The following is a 19,721-nucleotide window of genomic DNA, read 5'->3' as shown; positions in this document are numbered from 1 at the left end:
GGTGTAAAGTGGGACAGGTAGAGATGATTTAGAAGCTTAGCATGTGACAGGAGAAATGACATTGATCACAAACATTTTCTGCCTAACCCACAGCATATAGAATCCACTTGAGACATCAGGTACCTGATGAGGTCCTCTATGGGAAACCATCTGAGAGCAGACTGGCCAGAAAGCACAGATGGGAGTGGACATGGTGGTTCCTGAAAGTCCATTCTAGTTTCAGACTCCAGGGCAGATCTAGCTAGTTGAACAGAAGAGCCTCAGACAGAAGCTCCTGGGTGAGCCTGCCCTGACTTAACTGCCAAACACTTTGATCTAGCTGAGCTTGATGGAGAAAACATCCGGCCCTGGGGGTTCTCAGAGTTCACATAGACAGAAACCCAGGGAGGTTTTTGTAAAGCTCTGTAACACTGTGATTGGGGGATATATACACACACAGTGCTACAAACCCCATAGAAACCTGTACAAAAACTGCAGGAGGATCGGTGGCACTTTCCTGAGAAATCCTCAGCCTGGCTACTATTCCCTGGGGGATAAACGCAGCAAGTAGCCACCCCTCCTTGCTCAGTGTCTCAGAAAGGATGCAGAAAGTTGACCAGACCAGGAGAGGTGACTACCAGCTGCTGGCCTCTCACTCACTGCTGTTCTCCCTGGGGTGAAACTGGCATTTCAACATGTTCTTACAGCCACCCACGTTTGGGGAATACAAAAAAGGTATTTCTCTAAAAATTATCCTTGTCTTAGTTTTGTGGTTATAATATTGCAAAAAAAAAAAAAAAAGTTATATGAGCCATTTCATGTGGAATTTCTGAATCCAAATCCCTAGAGAGATTTGCCTCAGTGCTTTGCTTTGCAGTTTGGGAAGATGAATTTCAAGAGAGATTGATTTTAGGCAATTACCAGTGATAGCTTCTTATTCTAACACTGACTATACTATAAATCACCAATACCTGATCAGTGCACCTTGTGATGCTACATGTTATCTGCCCTTTGAACAGCACTAGTGACTGTGGACCCCTTGATTCTACAATAGTCATGGATTCAAGACTCATCCTCTTGATGATGCCAGTTTTCCAAGACTGAGAGTTACATGTGGGTCTACGAAGTAAAAGTAATCTAAAATCATAGTAAGCAACAATTCGGAGAACTTCAAGAAGCGTACTGTCCTGGAAATGTTCACCATAAGAATATGTGCTCCTACCTTCTCCTTAGACATTAATCTCCCAAAAGCAAATCCACTCCTATTGGCAATTGACTAAATCTTCTTGAATCAGTTGGATAAGCAACAAGTGCAATCTTAAGAGCCAAGCCCTAAAGAACTTCTAGTCCTGAAGAAGAAAGTTGGGAGCACCCACTAGTGCTGTGACACAAATCTACCTTTGAAAAAGGAATCTGTGTAACTGTGGAACCAAGTAAGTAACTCATTTGTCTGTTCTTTGAGGTTAAGGCATCCTCCATCTAAAGAGGCAGAAATATCAGGAAATGTGAAATGGGTAGTAATAGCACCAATATAGTGTCAAGGAGGACTCTCGGGAAGATGTGAACTATAATGAGTCTCCTGCATAGGTATTGAGAGAGGGATGGTCTGTGAAAATTTAAAAAAAAAAAAAAAAAGACTTTGGAGACTGTGAAAGACTCTACACAGCTCAGGGAAACAGAAAATTCTACTCAATCCATGGAATGCAGGTCAGGCTGTAGAAACAAGAGAGTCATTGGCTCAACTCCCCAAGTCAAGTCAGAACCAACCAGAAACGAGGCTGATCTGAGTCTGGGTGATCCCATCAAGATGGCTCCAGATATAAATAATTCTGACATTCCTTAGGTCAACCTCATGCTCTTGGGAGAGCTCAGAATGGAGTCAGCCTCCTGGGCATCAAGTGTGAGGCCAGGGTGAGTAGTCATTGATGTTGCTACATTTCTCTTCAGAAGAAAGGAACGGGTTCCAAATATCTGTTTCTAATCGTTTGAGCTGCAAATGGAAGCTAAGTTATGAGTGAGGAAACTGGAACATTCTGGCTCCCAGTGAGACCAGATTCCAAGCAGAACAAAGTGAGTGTGTAACGTTTCCAACTAAGAAATGTTTTAAAGTCTGTAGGACACAGCCAGGAGTAGTTCCCTGAGGGCTCATGGTATTCATCTTCCTCACTAAAAGGATATGGCACCACTCACTAATTAACTGCTATAAAGCAATCGATGCTAAAGTTGTCGAAGGATTGTACTCAACACGGAAGGTATCTTTTTGTGCCATTTAAGTGACATTTGAATTCAACCGTTCTTGCAAAAAAAAAAAAGATAACAGTCTCCATTTGGCAGCAGCTTCCAGTTAGATGGTAGACATTAATATTAAGCTAGAAAATGTAATAAACAAATACAAAACCCCATTTTGAAGATCCTAAGCAAATCTAGCAATGAGGTCAGTGGTCCCATATTTGCTGAGCTGGCTACCGGAAAAGTAACAGCATGTCCTGGCCTGATGTGTTGACATTCAACTTGTGTTCTCCAAGGTAACAGAAGGCTCTGGAGAGGTGGGGTAGTAGAGAGTGTAATGGGGTGGGCTCCTCTCAGAGAATGACTGGGGGCAGGACGGTCTTGGGTATATGAAGCAAAGGAGGAATAGAATTAAGGGTAGAAGAAGGGAAAAGAAGGAGAGCAGGCTGGCATCCCCAAACCTCGCACACTCTCTGGAGGAGTGGAACAGGTGCTTTGCATCCAAAAAGAGAGAGAACTCCAAAGCTGTGCTAGCAGAATCAGAGCAGAGAAATTCCGATCTTTTTAAAATCATAGTAAGATTTTTAAAATTCAGTTATTTCAGGTCCTTGCGTTCAGATCGCATTGGCTTTAAATTTTCTCACTAAAATAAGTTTATGCACACTCACATTCCCACCAAAGTTAGTGACTGATTTCCCTAATCTCCTTTTGTTCACCAAGTTCTTCTTAATGAATTAAGTTCTTCTGTTTACTGACTTACTTGATCTAGTGTTTCTCAAAATGTAGACTGTATAACACATGGATTTAGGTGATATGTAGACAGACTTTCTTTTCATTTTAATTGCACTATCTTTTAATGAATATCGGAATAGTACAACTAAATCGTCAAACCCATGTGATTTAAAGTTTCCTTTTAATTATATTTGAGGTTAAAAAGTAAGTAAGTTCAAAGAAAATTATTAAGAAAATTATATGACCGATAATTGTGACCCAAAAAAAGGAGATGTGATTAATTGAAGTATGGGAAACGGTGAGCTGACATCCCATCATCCTTTGAAATGAAAACATAAGGGGCATCCAGAGCAGGATCCAGAATATCTTTGAAAGGTGGGTTCTTTTTTAGCCAACTAATATTGGATTAAAGGGAGATAACTTCAAACCCAGGGCCTTTACCTTCACAGAAGCCTAGTTTCTTTTGATGCTTTCTTTCCTAAGGAACTTCTTTCTAGTTCTTACCTGAAGGCTGCCAGGTAGCACAAAACTAACAGAACAGGTCTACACAAACCCATAGCCCCAAATCCACACCTCTTAGCCTTCTGGGTAGAGAAAACCTAGGGATACCACTTAACTTTATAAAACAGAACCAGAGAACAGGACAAAACAGCAAGAAATAAAGTGCCAAAATATAAATTTGCACTACTGACCATGACAATGACAGGAGCTTAGAAAAGGGCCACAGTCATCAGGAACATCTTCATGAAAGTGGGCCATTAGATGAACTTGAAATAATTATTATACATGAATGAATTATTATATATCATCATTATATTAACTGCCACTTTTTTTTTGAGTGCCTACTATGTCTCCTGTCACTGGACTAGGCACTTGATTAATGAATGTTATTTTATTCAATTGTCACAATGATCATGCAGAATTAGGTACTATTATCCGCATTTTTACCAATTGGGAGGGTCTCCCTAATATCACACAGCTTAACAAAGTCAAAATTTGCATCATCTGTCTGATTCCAGAATCTGTGCACCAAAGAACTCTATTCTTCTATTGAGGCGGCAGTCAAAATGGGGCACATGTGCTGGTTTTTCCTGACTGGCCCAGTCTGCCCCTCAGTCCTCTAAGCTCCTTTCCAAGCTGTCTGCAGAGTCTGAAGCAATAGTTGGGCTATTTCCTTTCCAGTTGCCATGCCCCACACCATCCTTCACTAAGGAAGTGCTCCTACCCCGAGACCAAAACCAGTTACCAAAAAAGGCATTCTCCTGGTGAGGCCCATCCTTCGCATTACACCCCTGGGGCTCGAGGGTCCCAAAACTCAGAAAGATCCAGGTGATGATCAGAGCATCACCCTAAAAAAGAGGAGTCCACAAAATCCTAGGCTCATCAACATGTTTCTAAAATTGCAGAAGATAATGTACCCCTTCCCATCTTTGGCATTCCCTCTTTCTCAAGATGAGCCTCTCCCAGAACAGAGCCTTTGACAGCAGTTCCCTCTGCCTGGAGCCATTTTCTCCCAGGGATTTACACAGTTTTCTCCCTTTTCTTCTCCAACTTGTTATTCTGCAGTCCCCTTACCCTGCTGTACTTTTTATAGCTCTCATCTCCACCTGAAACTTTGTACACTCATTTACCATCTATCTTCCTTCTTCCATGAGGGCAAGGACTCTGAGCTGTTCCTTACTGTATCCACAAATACATTGAAGACACTAAATGAATGTTTGTTGAATGAATGAATGAACAAAGAAATGGAAGAATGGAATGAATGAATGAATGAATGAATGAATGAGAGAACAAGTCAGCTATAGTATAAGGCAAAAGAAAACAGAAATAAAACCAGCTAGAAAACTCAGAACTAAGCCTGAGTCCGAGCTCTGCAACCTGTGACGTTACTATCACTATATGCCAGGCACCATTCTACGTGCTGGGGAATCAACATAAACAAAACAGATAGAAATTCACGCCGAATTGGACTTTCATTCTAATGATGAAAGGCAGATGTCAAACAAAATAAATAAATAATGTATAGTATTTTAGGTAGTAATAAGCCCTGTGAAGGAAAATAAAGCAGGGAAGAGGAATTAAGATACTAGTGAAAGGGAGCCACGTGCAATTTTTAACAAAGGAGTCATAGAATGCCTTATTGGAAAAGTGACACTTGTGCAGAGACCTGGGGGAGTGACAGAATGAGCCATACAAATATCCCGACGAGGAGCACAAGTGCAGCCTGGGGTGTGTGAAGGAGAGTAAGGAGGCCTATGTGGCTAGAGGAAAGCGAGTGATGGGGAGAGGATTTGAAATTGAGGTCAGGTTAGTAGTGGGAGTGAGGAGGGGGTGATTTGTAAGCTACTGTAAGGACTTCAGTTTTTGTGTTTAAGAGGGAAGATTAGAGGTTGAAATAGAGATCACATCTGACCTAGAGAAAAGACAAAGGGAGACAGAAACCTGGATCCCAGTCTTCAACCACAGCCCTAAGAAGTGGGCACTCTCATCTTAAACACTGAAGGCACGGGATTCTGTTCTCCCTCAACAGCCTTGCCCTACAATTCTGCCCCTGGGGAGCTCTGCGATTAGTGAAATTATATCCTTCAAGTAAAACTTATTTTCACTGAGTCTAATATGAATAAACATTCTAATAATTACATTTAGGCTTTCTAGTTTAGAGAATGCTTTATAAACACCCTTTTATTTAATCTAACAACCTCCCAATACAGAAGATAACACCCTCATTTTATAATGAGGTGAACTTAAGGAACTTGTCCAAATTACACACTTAGTAAAAGACAAAGTCAAATTAGGTATCAGGTTTTCTGACATCTTTCTTCTTCACCAGAACTGAGAACCACTCTCTATTTTAGTGATTCTCAAAGTATGATCTGCAGTCCTTTATGGGCTGTAAACTGATCCTAAAATGCATATTCCTTCCCTGGTTTTTATGAGTGATGTACAGGCAATCTCAAAAACTCTGATTTTTATATATGACAGGTTAATTTAACTGTCACTTTTAGGTGTGAGTATGTTGTTAAAGCTTGCTAAAATGTGATATTCATGAATATGTTATTAAAATGTACCGAAGACTCTAATTCTATTTTATACTAAGAAATCTGGCTGCTGCACAATGCTTGGCAATGATGCAAAGCTCTGGTTGCATATGAACTGGAATTCCCCGAAAAAGTTGGAATGAATGGGGGTCATAACTCACTAGATCCTTGTCCCATCTAAGTGCAGCCCAAAGGCTGAGAACCACTATTCTACGACCAACGTACCACTCTTCTCTTCTCCTGATCGAACTAAGAAACTCCTTCCCAGTCTCTCTCATTCAGAGCACAAATTCAGATTGTAACGTAGCAAAAGCTTAGATTTCTATTTGACACAATAATGGCCCCTTGTTTCATCTTAAAGACTTAGGAGGAAAGACATTAGGCCAGATGAGACAGAAAACTCTATCCAACTTCTGTCACATGACTTGGCAACTAGAGCCAGGGTTGCCATAAAGAGGAAGCAAGGCAGTTTTTAGATTGGGTTTATCAGCTGTGGATTCTAATCTGCTCTTTGGCGAAGGAACCTACCTGGAGGTAGAACCACGTAAGTAACTTGTTTTTCTTTATTATGACCACTATGTTTGGCAATTATCTTTGTTAAGTATTTTCCAAGCTTGGGAAACACTTTTCAGTTGTTAAAAAAAATCCTTCCAGCTTGTAATTTAGCAAGGAATTGTTTGAGGGACAGGGACTGGGTTTCTGATAAAATCCAGGATGGGATGTGTGCTGCTGCAGTTAATCTTCTTGGTCCACTATCCTTCCAGGAGAGTCTTTGTTGTCTTCTTTCTACGTAACTATCTTTAGAGAACCAGCTTACTTAGTACCCGTGCCTTTGCCATTTACAGATCTAGGCCATGACCAGACCTGTACTATATAGCATATCTAGTAAATGTGAGATGTAATGACACATATGTTAGACCAAGAATTCAAAGACCAAGTTCCAATCCTCTTTGGCTGACAAGCTCTGAGACTTAACTTCACTGAATTCTATCTAGACCAAATGATTTCCAAGGTGTCTTCCAGCTTTAGCACCCTATGATCCTAAGTACCGTCCATACCAAATCTCAGGGACGATCAAGTAGGAAAACCAAGGAAGTCCAATGGTATAAATGTCTTATCACTCAGTAGGAATTTTACGATTTAATTAAAGAGCCACTGGAAAAGCAGCCAAAACTCTCCCTATGCATCTATTAATTAGCCCTTGCATGACCACAGAGGTTTTGACAAGTGATCACTGAGGCTCCTTTCAGTTCTATCATCTATTACTCTGGTTCAATGGATGGAACTCCGGAGACCAGAGGATGGGACTCAGCTCATCCACTCACTGTCTTAAATACTCTTAGCTTCAATGACTTCATCTGTAGGATCTAATAATATGACCTCATGGAGTTTGTTACAATAATGTTTGTTGAGATAGTATGAATACAAGCTGTGCATAAGTAGTAAAGTACTTGTACAAATGGTAGTCATCTATAATTGTTACGATCCTTTGGATAAACTCAAGTGTTTTGCATCAATGGCTTTTGCTCCAACCATCATGTCCTTCTACCTCTAACTGAGGCATTGTCCTTTGTGATTGACTTAAGCCTTAAAATTATGTGTCTGCTGACAATAGCCATTTGGCAATTTTTAGCAAAACCAAAATAATTCCTTTCTCCCTATGAAAATGTGATCCTGAAGCAAGAGCTAGAGGTAAGAGATGACATGTGGAGGAGAAATAGCAGAAAACTTAGGACTTTCCTAAAAGTTAACATTCAGAAGACAACACACATCAAACAAGCTGCCAAAATGTAATGCTTAGATCTCAGAAACTCTTGCAAAATTCTAAGTCTCTAGCTAAACTTGTTCTGCTCTATCCACCTCCTTCCAAACAGATGGACTAGACTAGGGGCAAACTGGTAGCAAAGGTTTTTATAATGATGCCTGAGGTAGTGCTTTTAGAGAACCCCTCATCTTCGGAAGGGGAACTCAGCTCATCGTGGAAGCAAGTAAGTTCTGCTTACTTCTCTCTGTATATTCCCTTGGAGCTGCTGCGGCATAGTCCTGAATGAATGGAACATCTTGGGAAGTCTGGAGGTTCTAAACTGAAAATTCATTGGAGTTTGTTGTTGTAAAGAGTTTGGGTAAAATTTGAGAATAAATTCATTATGTTTCTCTTAAGAAAATATTCTATATATGCTTGGAAACTCTGTTCTGAAGATTAGTATTGATGTCTTCTACTGCCTAACTAAAGCCCTTAGTCTGGCCCCCCCAGTCAGGGACTGGGACCAGGGAAATGGCAAGGCCTAGATGAGGGGAGCCTCTCCACTATTTATGAAGGAAAAGAGTCATGGCCATGGCATACAGACAGGGAGGGTTAGAAAAATATTATTAAAGAAGGAGTTAGATCAAGAGAGTCTCCTCTCCTTCAAACAACAAAAGCCAATCTTGCCCTTGTCTCTTTTTACTGAGAACTTGCAATAAATCAACATGCCTGCCTCAGACTAAATGATCCACCAGGTCCCATCCTGGTCTGGGTCTGCTGAGAGCAGTTATGTGCTCACCTCCCCTGCCAGCCCTGAATCTGAGGACTCTGTACAGGGTTCAGGAGCCTATATCCAGTATAGAAGCACAGCCATCAACCTCAAAACAGTGGAGAAGCAAAGGTGCCCTCCCAGAGACATTGTCCTCTAGTAGTTTGTTCTAGTGCTTAGAAATTCAAAAGCTATACTCAGGTAATTTGTGTAGCTGCCAACAGTCAGTAAGTAGGACCAGTCCAGAAAACAAGAGTCTTTCAAAAGCTTTCCAAAACGCCAAGTCCAGTGGGGCAGGCATTATACCTTACATGGTTAGATTTGAGGCTTTTTTCATTTCAAAAGAAGCTAAAAAGTGAGGAAAGGTACATGAAATGTGGCGAGGCCGACAGTTCTGAAAACAACTGGTAGTGTCAACAGGGTCTATGCCTTTCAGAGAATAAGATAAACTTACAGGGGGTCCTTGATCGCCTGTTGCTTCCAGGGAAATAGTGGAATTTGGAGAGTTTTTGGTTTTGGGTTTTGGGTTTTTATCTTTGAGGGGAGAGTGACTAGAGTAATGAAAAGAAGGACAGAAACAGAATTACGCTGCAGCTGATTGCAGTCTGATTGATGTTGGGCAAATTGCATCTGAGCAAAAAGTATTATGTTTCATTTTCCCTTTAAATCATTTCCACTTAAACTCAGAATTATCTGCAGTGCTGGAATCAAATCTCTGAGGCTGTGCCTTTGGGAGTCTTAGGGAAGAGGAAAGAAATGAAACTGATGCTTAGCCCCTCTGCCGGGATGCTGACTATGCTCTCCAATAATGCTCCATTTACTTCTCTGGTTTTCTCTTTCTACAGTGATTGAGTATGATACGATGGTGTGAAGCTTACATAGGGGGAGAGAGAATTTCAAACCAAGCCCCCAATCCTTAAAGTTTTGACAGCAAATAATGGCCCTATTCAACTATCATTCCCTTTGGCTCTAGCCCTAGACACTTGATTTTTGGTGATGAGAGGCAGAAATCCATAAGGCCCTTAAGTTCATTTTCACATGATTACTATATGCTTCTGAAGCTTGTATCTGGATCCAGAGTCAGGAGAAATTATAAAACAAAAATAAGCAATCCAAAGCAAGTGCTGGCTCTTCTGACCTGCGTTCATGACACACAGCACCACTGGGCTCACCTGGCTGCTGCCAATTTCTTATTCAGCCATCAGGTCTTTAGAAAGCCTTTCACTGGGCTCAGGGAATTAAAAAGCAGATTTGTTATATTGTGAGACTCAGTCTGAGTGATGGGGGAGAAATTAAGCTTCTAATCAAACGGCAGTATTTGTGACCCAAGAGAAGGGAACCAGAGCATAAGAACAAGACCTATGTCTAAACACTCTTCATTCTAACATTCATTATAACACATGTCAATATTCATTGCCCCATCCTTACTCCCAGGCTATTGTGTTCTTCTTAGAGATGATTCCCAATAAACTGGAAGTTAAATTTTCTATCTTGAAAGCAGCTATTGGTCACCTGTCACCCTCTTCTCTGGCTCTATCTCAGCCTTGTCCCCGTCCAAGTGCTTCTCGGCTAGGGATTTCATGTTCATATCCTAATTCAGCAGCTAAACTATTAATATCTTCAAAGAGAACTGAGACTCTGTGCACTCAGTACCCTGAGCTCATCAAGGGAAGCTTTGTAGTTCTCCGTGGGGTCTTTGGCTGGAACTCAGGCTGGGGAGGCAGGGCACAGATGTTCTAGCCCAGGCTCCAGGGCCAGCCCAAGGCTGGTTACTTGTGAAACAGTGTCACAATGTGCTCCTGGGACACCCGGCAGATGATTTTTGGAGCTGGAACCGAACTCTTCGTGGAGCCCCGTGAGTTGATTTTTCCCCCTATATTTCTAGGGATAAACTGACTCTTGGGACTGCAGCTGCCACTCAGTTTACATTACTTGAGAAAGTATAACCAGGAGATGTGGAGTGAGCCAGAGTGGAGACACTAGGCTGAGCCACTGAAGTAGCTTTGTAGTTAATTTAATTTTTAAAAAACATATATTAAAACTATGTCTCCTGCTTACTTCTGAAATCTTCAGAGCAGCCTAGAAAGCACAAAAAATCTAGAAGAATTATACTAATAGTTGAAGCATACAGGTAAGGTGGAGCGGTGGCAGAGACACTTAGCCCAAATTCTCCAGGAAGTTGCTTTATCCTTGGATATCCTTTGGCTAAGCTGACTAAGCTGCATCCTGAAAACTAATGTCCTGCAGCTTGGAAGATTTAGAAAAGAGGTGGTTAACCTGGTCAGCGTAATAAGGTAGAGCCAACTTATATCTTAGCGTTCAAGTTAAATTCCATATTGGCAAATAGCCTTGAAATTATGAGTGACATTTGTTATAGATATTGCAGTTCCTAGGGAACCAGCAGGACTCTAAGAGAATCTAAACCCTAGATGATTTCCAAGTTTATAAATTCAGAAAGACTGTTCAGGAAATGTATACACTTCCTTTCGTATTTTTTACCAGCACATAACCTTAGCATGGCTTGGTATTCACTAAAAGATAAATCTGAAAATAAAATAACAATTATCCAAATAAACCACACTTTGAAACACATGTTAAAATGTAATTACATTTGCGGACCAAGAAGAAAGGCTAGAAATTCTCAAAAGATAAATAATTAATTAAATCTTTAATTTAAATTTTGGACTATGATAATGTAAATGTTTTACAATTTCAAATTTTGGTTTAGGTCCAATTTAAATAGACTAGGTTACATATGGCAACTATATTGCATGCATTCCATTTTTTAAAAAAAGCTCAATTCGGTCTCTAGACTTTTCTTTGGTAACCATAATACCAAAGAATAGATTAAATAAAATATTTTTCTTTCAAACTATTGTTTTGAACATATAGACATTGGGGAAAAGAGTCTGAGAAAACTATATTACCAAGTCAGGGCACTATGCTCTATCTGAAATACTGACTAACACATTCAGAGCTCAATATCATAAGTGCATGACCTTCTTCAGGCATCTGTGTTGTCAGCTATATTACATTGTTCAAATTATTCAAACCAGGCCTCTCCAGCCCAAAGTGATCGTTGACAACTGCCTTTGAATTTATATTTTAAATCCCAAGCAAACCACTAAATCAGACTAGGACTGGAACATACTCTTAAGAAACCAAGGAGATAGGGTTGTTTCATTTTTTCTTTTTTAATGGACTAGTTTCTTTCTCTATAATGTATAACTCTCTTGAAAGTCAACCAAAATATATTTCAAACTAAAGTCATTATAGTGAGCAAGAAATGTCACAGTTCTGAAGGGAAGTGAGCAAACAGAACATGTGGTTTCTAAACCGTTACTGCTCGGGTTATCAGTGTCTGTTATCAGTGGCTTCAGGTATGCCAGGAAACAAAACAATGGTTTTCTCATATAGGCTGAAAGTAGGTTCCAGAAGAACTTTTTGAGAAAGTCAAATCCCTCAGTCTAGAGCTAAAGCCAAAAATGTAAGGAACCAGATTTCTAGGAGTTTTCTGCCCTGAGTGACTAGAACAGAACTCAGTCTTTTATATGAGCTTCCCAGAAGAGGAAAAAATGGAGAATTGTAATGGTAGTGATGAGGGGCTTCTCTGAACAGCTGATCTCTGGAAAAACTCTGATTGGCCATAGTCAATTTACAAAGTGGTGATCAGCAAGAATTTCCTGATGAGCAATCGCTCCATCTCGACCAGATATAACTGATTGATTTGGTTAAAGCTTCACAGATGAAGTCCAAATCCAGATTCAGGATAGAGCATTAGAAAAATAACTCCATTTTCCTATTCATTACTATGCCCTTTTGTTTAGCAATACCTTACGTAGACTGTAGACTGTAGTAAATAAAAGTACACTGAAATTCAACATATTTGTAATATGATACCAAGAAGCTAAATTCATCTAAGTTTTGAATATTAATAGCCATATTCACACTAGCTAGTAATATTGAAAATCAGCCATTAAGCCTATGATTGGAAGTATATCCAGATTACCATTCACAGTTTGGTTGTCTTTCCTGATTTCAGACCTTTGAAGGGCTCTTTATTTAGCAGTTATTTGAAGGTAGCCTAAAAGTCCAAGTTTTCACAGACACAAAATCTATCACAACTCAAAAACTTCAATAAGTCATAATGAGAGAGAACCATTATTACCTCCCTGAAAGGCTTTCGATTTTAAGGGCGGGGGAAAGATGTGTATAGGAGTAGCAGATAGATGATAGTCCAAGGTAAGTCATGAAAGGAGAGAAGGCTAGGAAAAGACCCAATTATTAGAATGAACGTTCCACAGCTCCACTTAGAATAAAACAAGAAAAATAAACTTAAACTGGTTTTATGTCTATAAGGACTCCCTGAGAATGATAGTTATTCTCTGATTAAAGATGCAGCGGAAACTGTAGCGTAGACTCTTACAAAAGAATAAGTATTCACCTAAAGGCAGAGAGATGTATCACTTAACTTCAGGGGGTCCCTTCCAGTCCATAAAATGGAGGTGACACCCTGAAGTGACCCCAACACTACCATCTTCAGAGCATCTGAACCAGTTATATAGTCCTTCTCAGATCTTAAATTCTTTCACTGGCATAATGCAGAGCATGAGCACCTGCCCTGATCTCCCTCCAAGGGCCCATCTATTTAGAATAAACTAACCAGTGCAGACAGGTGTTCAGCCTGACTTCAATTGTCCCGATGATTAATTAATAAAGCATAGATCATGGAAATCCAGATGATCTAGAAACTTTTTTGTAGTTGTTATTTTCCATCTCTGCTCCCGGCCATATCTCTTAGCAGTTTCTAACTCAAAGTCAAGCTGATTGCCTTTAATTCCTGCTACCTTTGGCCAACCATTCATAGAGGCACTAACAAGCCTAGGTCACTAACAGGAAGCAGAAATGACTGGGTTATAGTGTTTGGCCCCAGGGGAATTGAGATAAACACCATTGTTTAATACAACATATTGTGAATAACCATCTCAAAAAATAAATTGCTTATATTTGCAGAAAGTCAGCCTCTTACCGAACCATCCGTTTTCATCATGAAAAATGGGACGAGTGTTGCTTGTCTGGTGAAAGATTTCTACCCCAAGAATGTAGCTATAAGCCTCCAGTCGTCCAAGAGAATAGTAGAATTTGACCCCGCTATCGTAGTCTCTCCCAGTGGGAAGTACAGTGCTGTCAAGCTTGGTCAATACGAAGATTCTAATTCAGTGACATGTTCAGTTCAACACAACAATAAAATCTTGTACTCCACTGACTTTGAACCGAACACAACTTCTTCAGGTAAGTCATATCTGGCCTCAAGAGGCTGGGATTGTGAGGAAGAAAACTTAGGAAAAAGGGAAGTTGTAGATGTAAACTCGTGAGAGATGGCTCTCAATATGACATCATGCTAGAAACAAGACTTAAGCTCAACTATAGCCCATCATTGACTGGGAATTGAACTCTGCATTTCTGAGCTGTAATTTAAAATAGAGTTCATCTGATTTCATCCCCATCTCTCCTCTTCACCAACAACTGTCTCTTTTAGACGAATAGCTATCTTATTACTAGGCTCTGGGGTTGAAATCCATGTGTAGTACAATCTAGTGTGAAGGCCAAAACAAAGGGCAGCCTCTCATGGATTAAGAAACCTAGTTCTTCCTACAAATAAGAGGCAGCCTGGATGTTAGCCTCATGGTATAATAAAAAAAACCAGGATGGTAGATATGTTGGCTACATAAATAGCTGTATGACCTTAACCAATTACACTTACTTAAAGTTTACTTACTTAAAGTCTTCTCTGGTTTTAAAACTTGAAATCCTTTGAGCCTCTTGGTTGCCAAGGTAAGCCTGACCACTGATGTTTGTTCCAGATGATCTAAAACAAATGGAACCTGAAGACATACAGCAGACTTCAAAGAGCTGCCATGACCCCAAAGGTAGGTTGAAATCAAAGGATCAACTTCCCAAGTGAAGGTTAAAGCAAACTCTGTAAATGTCCGATGAAGCCAAAAATCACCAGATTTCAAAAGAAAACAAAAACTATACCTGAGCCCAGTTGGTTCCCTCTGACTCTTCCAACTAAGCTTGGGCTGCAAACATGGGTTTTCAAATCTTGTCAGGCTGGGTGTGAGCAGCAGCCTCGGGTCACTGAGGGCTGTCTGGCACCAAGCTAGGCTTGCAGATCAAAAGGGATAATGGTGATTTGGGTGTCGGGTCGTGAGCCCAAATCTTGGAAGGGAATTTAGTCTCTTGCAAAGCCACAATCTTCACTCTTGTTCCACCACAGTGCATCCCGGGAAGGTGAACATGATGTCCCTCACAGTACTAGGACTGCGAATGCTATTTGCCAAGAGTGTTGCCATCAATTTTCTCTTGACTGTCAAGTTAGTTTTCTTTGAAGGTAAGAATTACTTCCTTATTATTCCTTCCTCCATCTGAACTATGCTGCACATGGAGAAAAGGAGTTTAGGAATGGTAAAAGACCAAGAGGCATTGGGAAGGGAAAAACACATAGAGACATACTTCAAATTAATAAAGTTGGTCATCTCAGATACTTGACATAACACACTCTATCTCCTGCTTTCCTTTTATTTCAAACTAGACTCAAACTCATCATCTGGTGAAGGATTTCACCAAATAGTAACCCTAACCCTAACCCTAGCATAATGTAATACCAACCAATAACCCCCACCTCCAACCCAGAAGCTAAAAAATTGGAGCTTAATAAAGAGAATTTGTTTTCTTTGTTATTTTGTTTATCTGGCCAAGGGGCCATGGGTTATTTGCAAAGCCAATAGAGCCTTACTGAAGAATATTCAGGGGGAGCAGAATCTGGTTTTGCTCAGATGAAAGAGATGCCCACTCCCAATCCTTAATAATAGGACTTCAATGTGTAAACCAGCCTAGCTTTGGGGTGAGGCTATGCCCCCATTAGTCATGAACAGCCCACTACTAGCTACTCAGGGTAATATGAAATTGAGGCCGAGATTATTTGCCTGTTACTTGCATTCCCTCACCAGTTAAACTTAGATATGAAATTCAAAGCTGGGTCTAGCTTTGCCTATGAAACTCTTTCTCCAATACCCCTAAATACTTCTCAGTCCCAGCTTCTGATCTAGGAACAACCCTAGACTTAGAGTGTTGGACTGATCCGATCCACCCTGCAAGCATAGCCAGTCATTCCCAAACAGGTGATTGTTTTACCAATAGTACCAAGGACACAGGCCATGTGTCTGTATACAAAGAACACTAGACTAGGAGTCAGAAGATCTGAGTTTTAGTCCTGACTTTGTCTCTGACTCACTACGTTACCTTAGCAAGTTTGCTATACCTGTCTGGGCCTGGATTTTTACATCTGTAAAACAAAGGAGTTAAGAATGACCAAAGGAGGACAACTGATAGTGACCAGGTAAACAATTGTGTAGAAGAGAAATGTGCCACAACAGATTAATGATGTCTGCAGTGGTACAGCCACAGAAAGTATTGGCCGTCCCCAGACTACATGCCACTACCATTCCTTCCAGCACTGACGGTCTATGATGATATATCAACTTTGACAACTCTCTTTCACTTGCAGGCTGACCAGCATGAGAAAGCTACACTCCATGAAGGAAACTAAAAGCCTACCCAGATACTATCTCTTAGGCTTTGGACCTCTCAGTGATTCAAGTTATTTTCTCATATGCTTAAATGACTGCTATCCAAACCAGTTTTCCTTTGAATGCACCACCCCAGCTCATCCTCCAGCCTGATGGAAAAACAAAAGTCCTGGGGGGTAGGAGTTTATGGTCCTAAGTGCTTTATATGCTGCTTTATAAATAGATATAAAGATACAAAGGGATGGAGGGCTCGTTTTTTAATTCCTACAACTAATACGCTTTGAAAATGGTGTTTTGTTCCTTTCACTTTCTTTGCCTTCAGAAGTAGAAAGTGGGAGCCAACAGGTCCCCAGCTCCATTCTCCAAGAGAAAAGCAGACCCTGGGGGAAGAAGAGTAGGCGTCCTTTACCTAAACATGAAAGGCTCTACTCTACCCAGCACTAGATTTACCCTAAACTGGCGTCTCATTCACAAAAGTACTTTCTGCCCTCCCACTACTTTCCAACACTCTTCATGTAGGCAATGGGGTTTCTAAAATCTTATCTAAATATCTTTGAAGCTATTAGTAGAGATCAGAGTAAAATACAGAGGAAATGTACTTCTTTCTATTAATTGATTTAACAAACATGAATTGACTCCAAGTTCCAGACACCATCCAAGTGTTTTTGGAGAGAGGGATAGAAATGAGATCCCTAGATTTTCCTGTAAAAACGGCATTTTTACTATCTCTTGCCTACCAATCTGTACGCAGGGAGTTGGAGGTCACCGGACACTGACTCTCACCTGGGTTAGTGTTGATGGTTTTCTGCCATTCTTTTCTGACGCTATCTCTGTTAACATTTATTAAAGCACATTGTGTGTGCCTTGCCTCCGGCTTTCCTCATTGTGACTACCGCAGGGGAAAAGTGGGTGCCATGAACTCACTGTTTGCCAGACAAAAGCCAAGCTGAGCTTATAGGTCACACCGCAGCTTCCTGAGCTTTGAACCTCCTGCTTCAGGGACCCAGCACCAGGTTTCCTGCTATTGGAATTCCTGTTACGGGAATAACAACAGCAGAGCCCCCAGTGTGGTCCATGGGCTCTGATACCCCCATCCCAGCAAGGCCACAGCTGTTTCCAGGAGTACCCACTCAGGTAGCAGAGCCCTAGCAACCCAGTATTGTGGTTTCCTCAGTGCCTACATGGGGTGTCGAGTGAGCTTATGAGTGAAGGAGCACCCTTCACCAACAACTCCCTTGCCATTGCCACCTGCAAACTCCTACATCGTGTCCTCACAGGCGGCAGTAGCACTCTGAGTCAATGGATGTAGGACAATCTAGATGGATAAGCCAGGTCCATCCAAGTAAAACTATGAAAAGATTCCACACGACTTCTCCTTATGTACATAATGAATGTCTGTTTCCAAAACATTCGCATCTGTTACCTTGGGTCACATGAGAACAAAAAATAATTACATCCTCATTTTTCAGATGGAAAAAAAATATGCCACCACCCCCAAACCCCCAAAAAAGGCATGTACCTTGTCCGAAGTCATTCAGTGAGGCAAGGATATTGCTGGGAGCAGAACCAAATAAGAGTGCCACCCAAAGTTCCTCTACAAGAGCACGCTGCATCCCCAAAACAAGGACAAAGTGTTGATTTGAAGTTCAGCTATATGAGATTGTCTAAATATAGGATTGTCTAAATATAAGCATATGAAGGAGCCACCCTCTGGCTCACTTTGATCATCAGAAAAAGAAATCCTAGCATATCACAGGACCATAGATTTCTTCCACTAAAAGGAGCCTCCAGAAAAGATTGAAAGCAGGAGCCCGAGGGAAATGTGGCTGCCTTCAGGTCTAGGGGCCATCGTATCGTGGATTGTAGTTTCTCAGAGCTTTCTCCTGCAACATCTCATTTAAGTCCCACAACAGCCCCACGGGAGTTTCTGAAAGACTGCTGCACGCTCAGTAGGAGGCAGAGCAGAAGCCTCAGAGGCTGGGTCATTTGTCCAAGGCCTTTAGCAACCTCACCCCATGTTCCTTCCGTTCCTCTCTATAGTGACTGCTCTTTGCCAGCCTGTTTTTTCGTTTGTTTGTTCACTTGTTTGTTTTTTTGTTTGGGTTTTTTAATTTTATTAAATTTATTGGGGTGACATTGGTTAATACAATTATATAGATTTCAAGTGTGCAATTCTATAACACATCATCTGTATACTGCATTGGGTATTCAACACCTAAAATCAGATCTCCTTCCGTCACTATATATTTGATCCCCTCTACCATTTCCTATCTCCTCTCTACCCAGTTTCTCTGTTAACTATCATACTGCTGCCTGTGTCCGTGAGTTTTCCTTGTTTGTTCATTTGCTTGAAGCTCAGAAAAACTGCTGTCCAAATCACCTACTGATAAATCAGCTGCAAGACAGGGCCCTAGAAGAGGCCAGCACAGCACCCCTGGCTCTGTCATTAACCAGCTATCTGAGCTTGGGGACATCCCTCGCCTCCCTGGGCTTCAGCATATTTCCTATAAAATAATGTCTGAGGCTTCTACTATTTCTAAGATTACCTTTAATAACTCTAATAGTTGTCTTATAGCAGAGAATTCAATGGAAGGAGAGGAAAGAGGGACCAATTCCCAGGCTGAGGGTGCATCTATTTCGACATAACTTAGTTGGTTTCCCCTAGAGATAACTCTCTCCCCTGGAGATACCACTGAGCTCCAAACTCAGGGACTTTGAAGCTGGGATTCTGGGATTCGCAGACAGCTTTCCAGGAATATCTCAATGCTCTTCAGTGAAATAAAAATGTTTTCCAAATAAAGTAAAATGAGGATGTCAAAGGGCATCCAGGAGAAATAAGGTGGCTGCACAAGAAGACAGAAGAAAAAATGGTAAATTGGGGGGAAACTTTTTAAATAAATAACTTTGTGTCTAATTTGATTCTTAAAAAGAAAATAGAGCAATTCACAATAATGGATTAATGACATAGACTAAAATAAAGACACTTCTGGTGGGTTCTCCTTAAACTGGCCTTTCACCTGCACCCAAACAGCACACGCAGCACATTCTTGCCAAGCCCCACTCTGTACCAGGTGCAACCTGGGTGCTGAGGACACAAAGATGATAATCCCTCAGACATGTAGCTCTCCTTTCCCTATCACAGGCACTCAGATAACAAGAGGACACCAAGTCGAAAGTGGGAAGATGCTGTGCTCCATACGAAACCAGGTGTTCCCCTGGATGTGACAGGCATTTTATTATTCAGCAGCCATGTTAAGATACCTCTAAAGGCCAGGCTGGAACACAAGTACCCAGGAAGAAGGATGCCACATCCAATGACGTGAACCGTCCGTAAAGGTAGCTCTGTCAGGCTGTGCCCAGTTTATGTGCAGACTTTCTGGCCACCTGCATCACCATGGGCACACATGGCACAGTAGTAAGTGTCTCTGTCTTCGATCATCACTGAGGAGATCACCAAGTAGAAAATTTTGTCGGTCTTCCTGTGCTACACAGAAAACCAACCCCGAGTAAAAGCCACTTTAAGGACCCACCTGCTCTCCCTGTAAAGGATAAACTGGAAGGAATGATCTGGACTTCTTCAGTACCAGTATAAATGTGAATTTGAGAATTCAGTGTGATAAGTGCAGAGCAGCATCACC

The 19,721-nt window shown here is 41.1% G+C and overlaps 1 gene segment (V, D, J or C); it reads left to right on the top strand.

Annotated features, from left to right (window-relative positions):
• The first annotated feature begins 10,262 nt into the window (after positions 1-10,262).
• LOC102890889 lies at positions 10,263-16,952 on the top strand. The segment is given in 5 exon segments: positions 10,263-10,346; positions 13,505-13,783; positions 14,356-14,421; positions 14,772-14,885; positions 16,062-16,952. Coding segments are annotated over 5 exon segments (528 nt in total).
• The last annotated feature ends 2,769 nt before the right edge of the window (positions 16,953-19,721 follow it).

This window comes from Pteropus alecto, unplaced genomic scaffold (assembly GCF_000325575.1).
Source record: "Pteropus alecto unplaced genomic scaffold, ASM32557v1 scaffold335, whole genome shotgun sequence".
In the NCBI taxonomy this organism is placed as follows: Eukaryota; Metazoa; Chordata; class Mammalia; order Chiroptera; family Pteropodidae; genus Pteropus; species Pteropus alecto.
The sequence above is the reverse complement of the archived record's forward strand: the minus strand, read 5'-3'. Positions and strand labels throughout refer to the sequence as shown.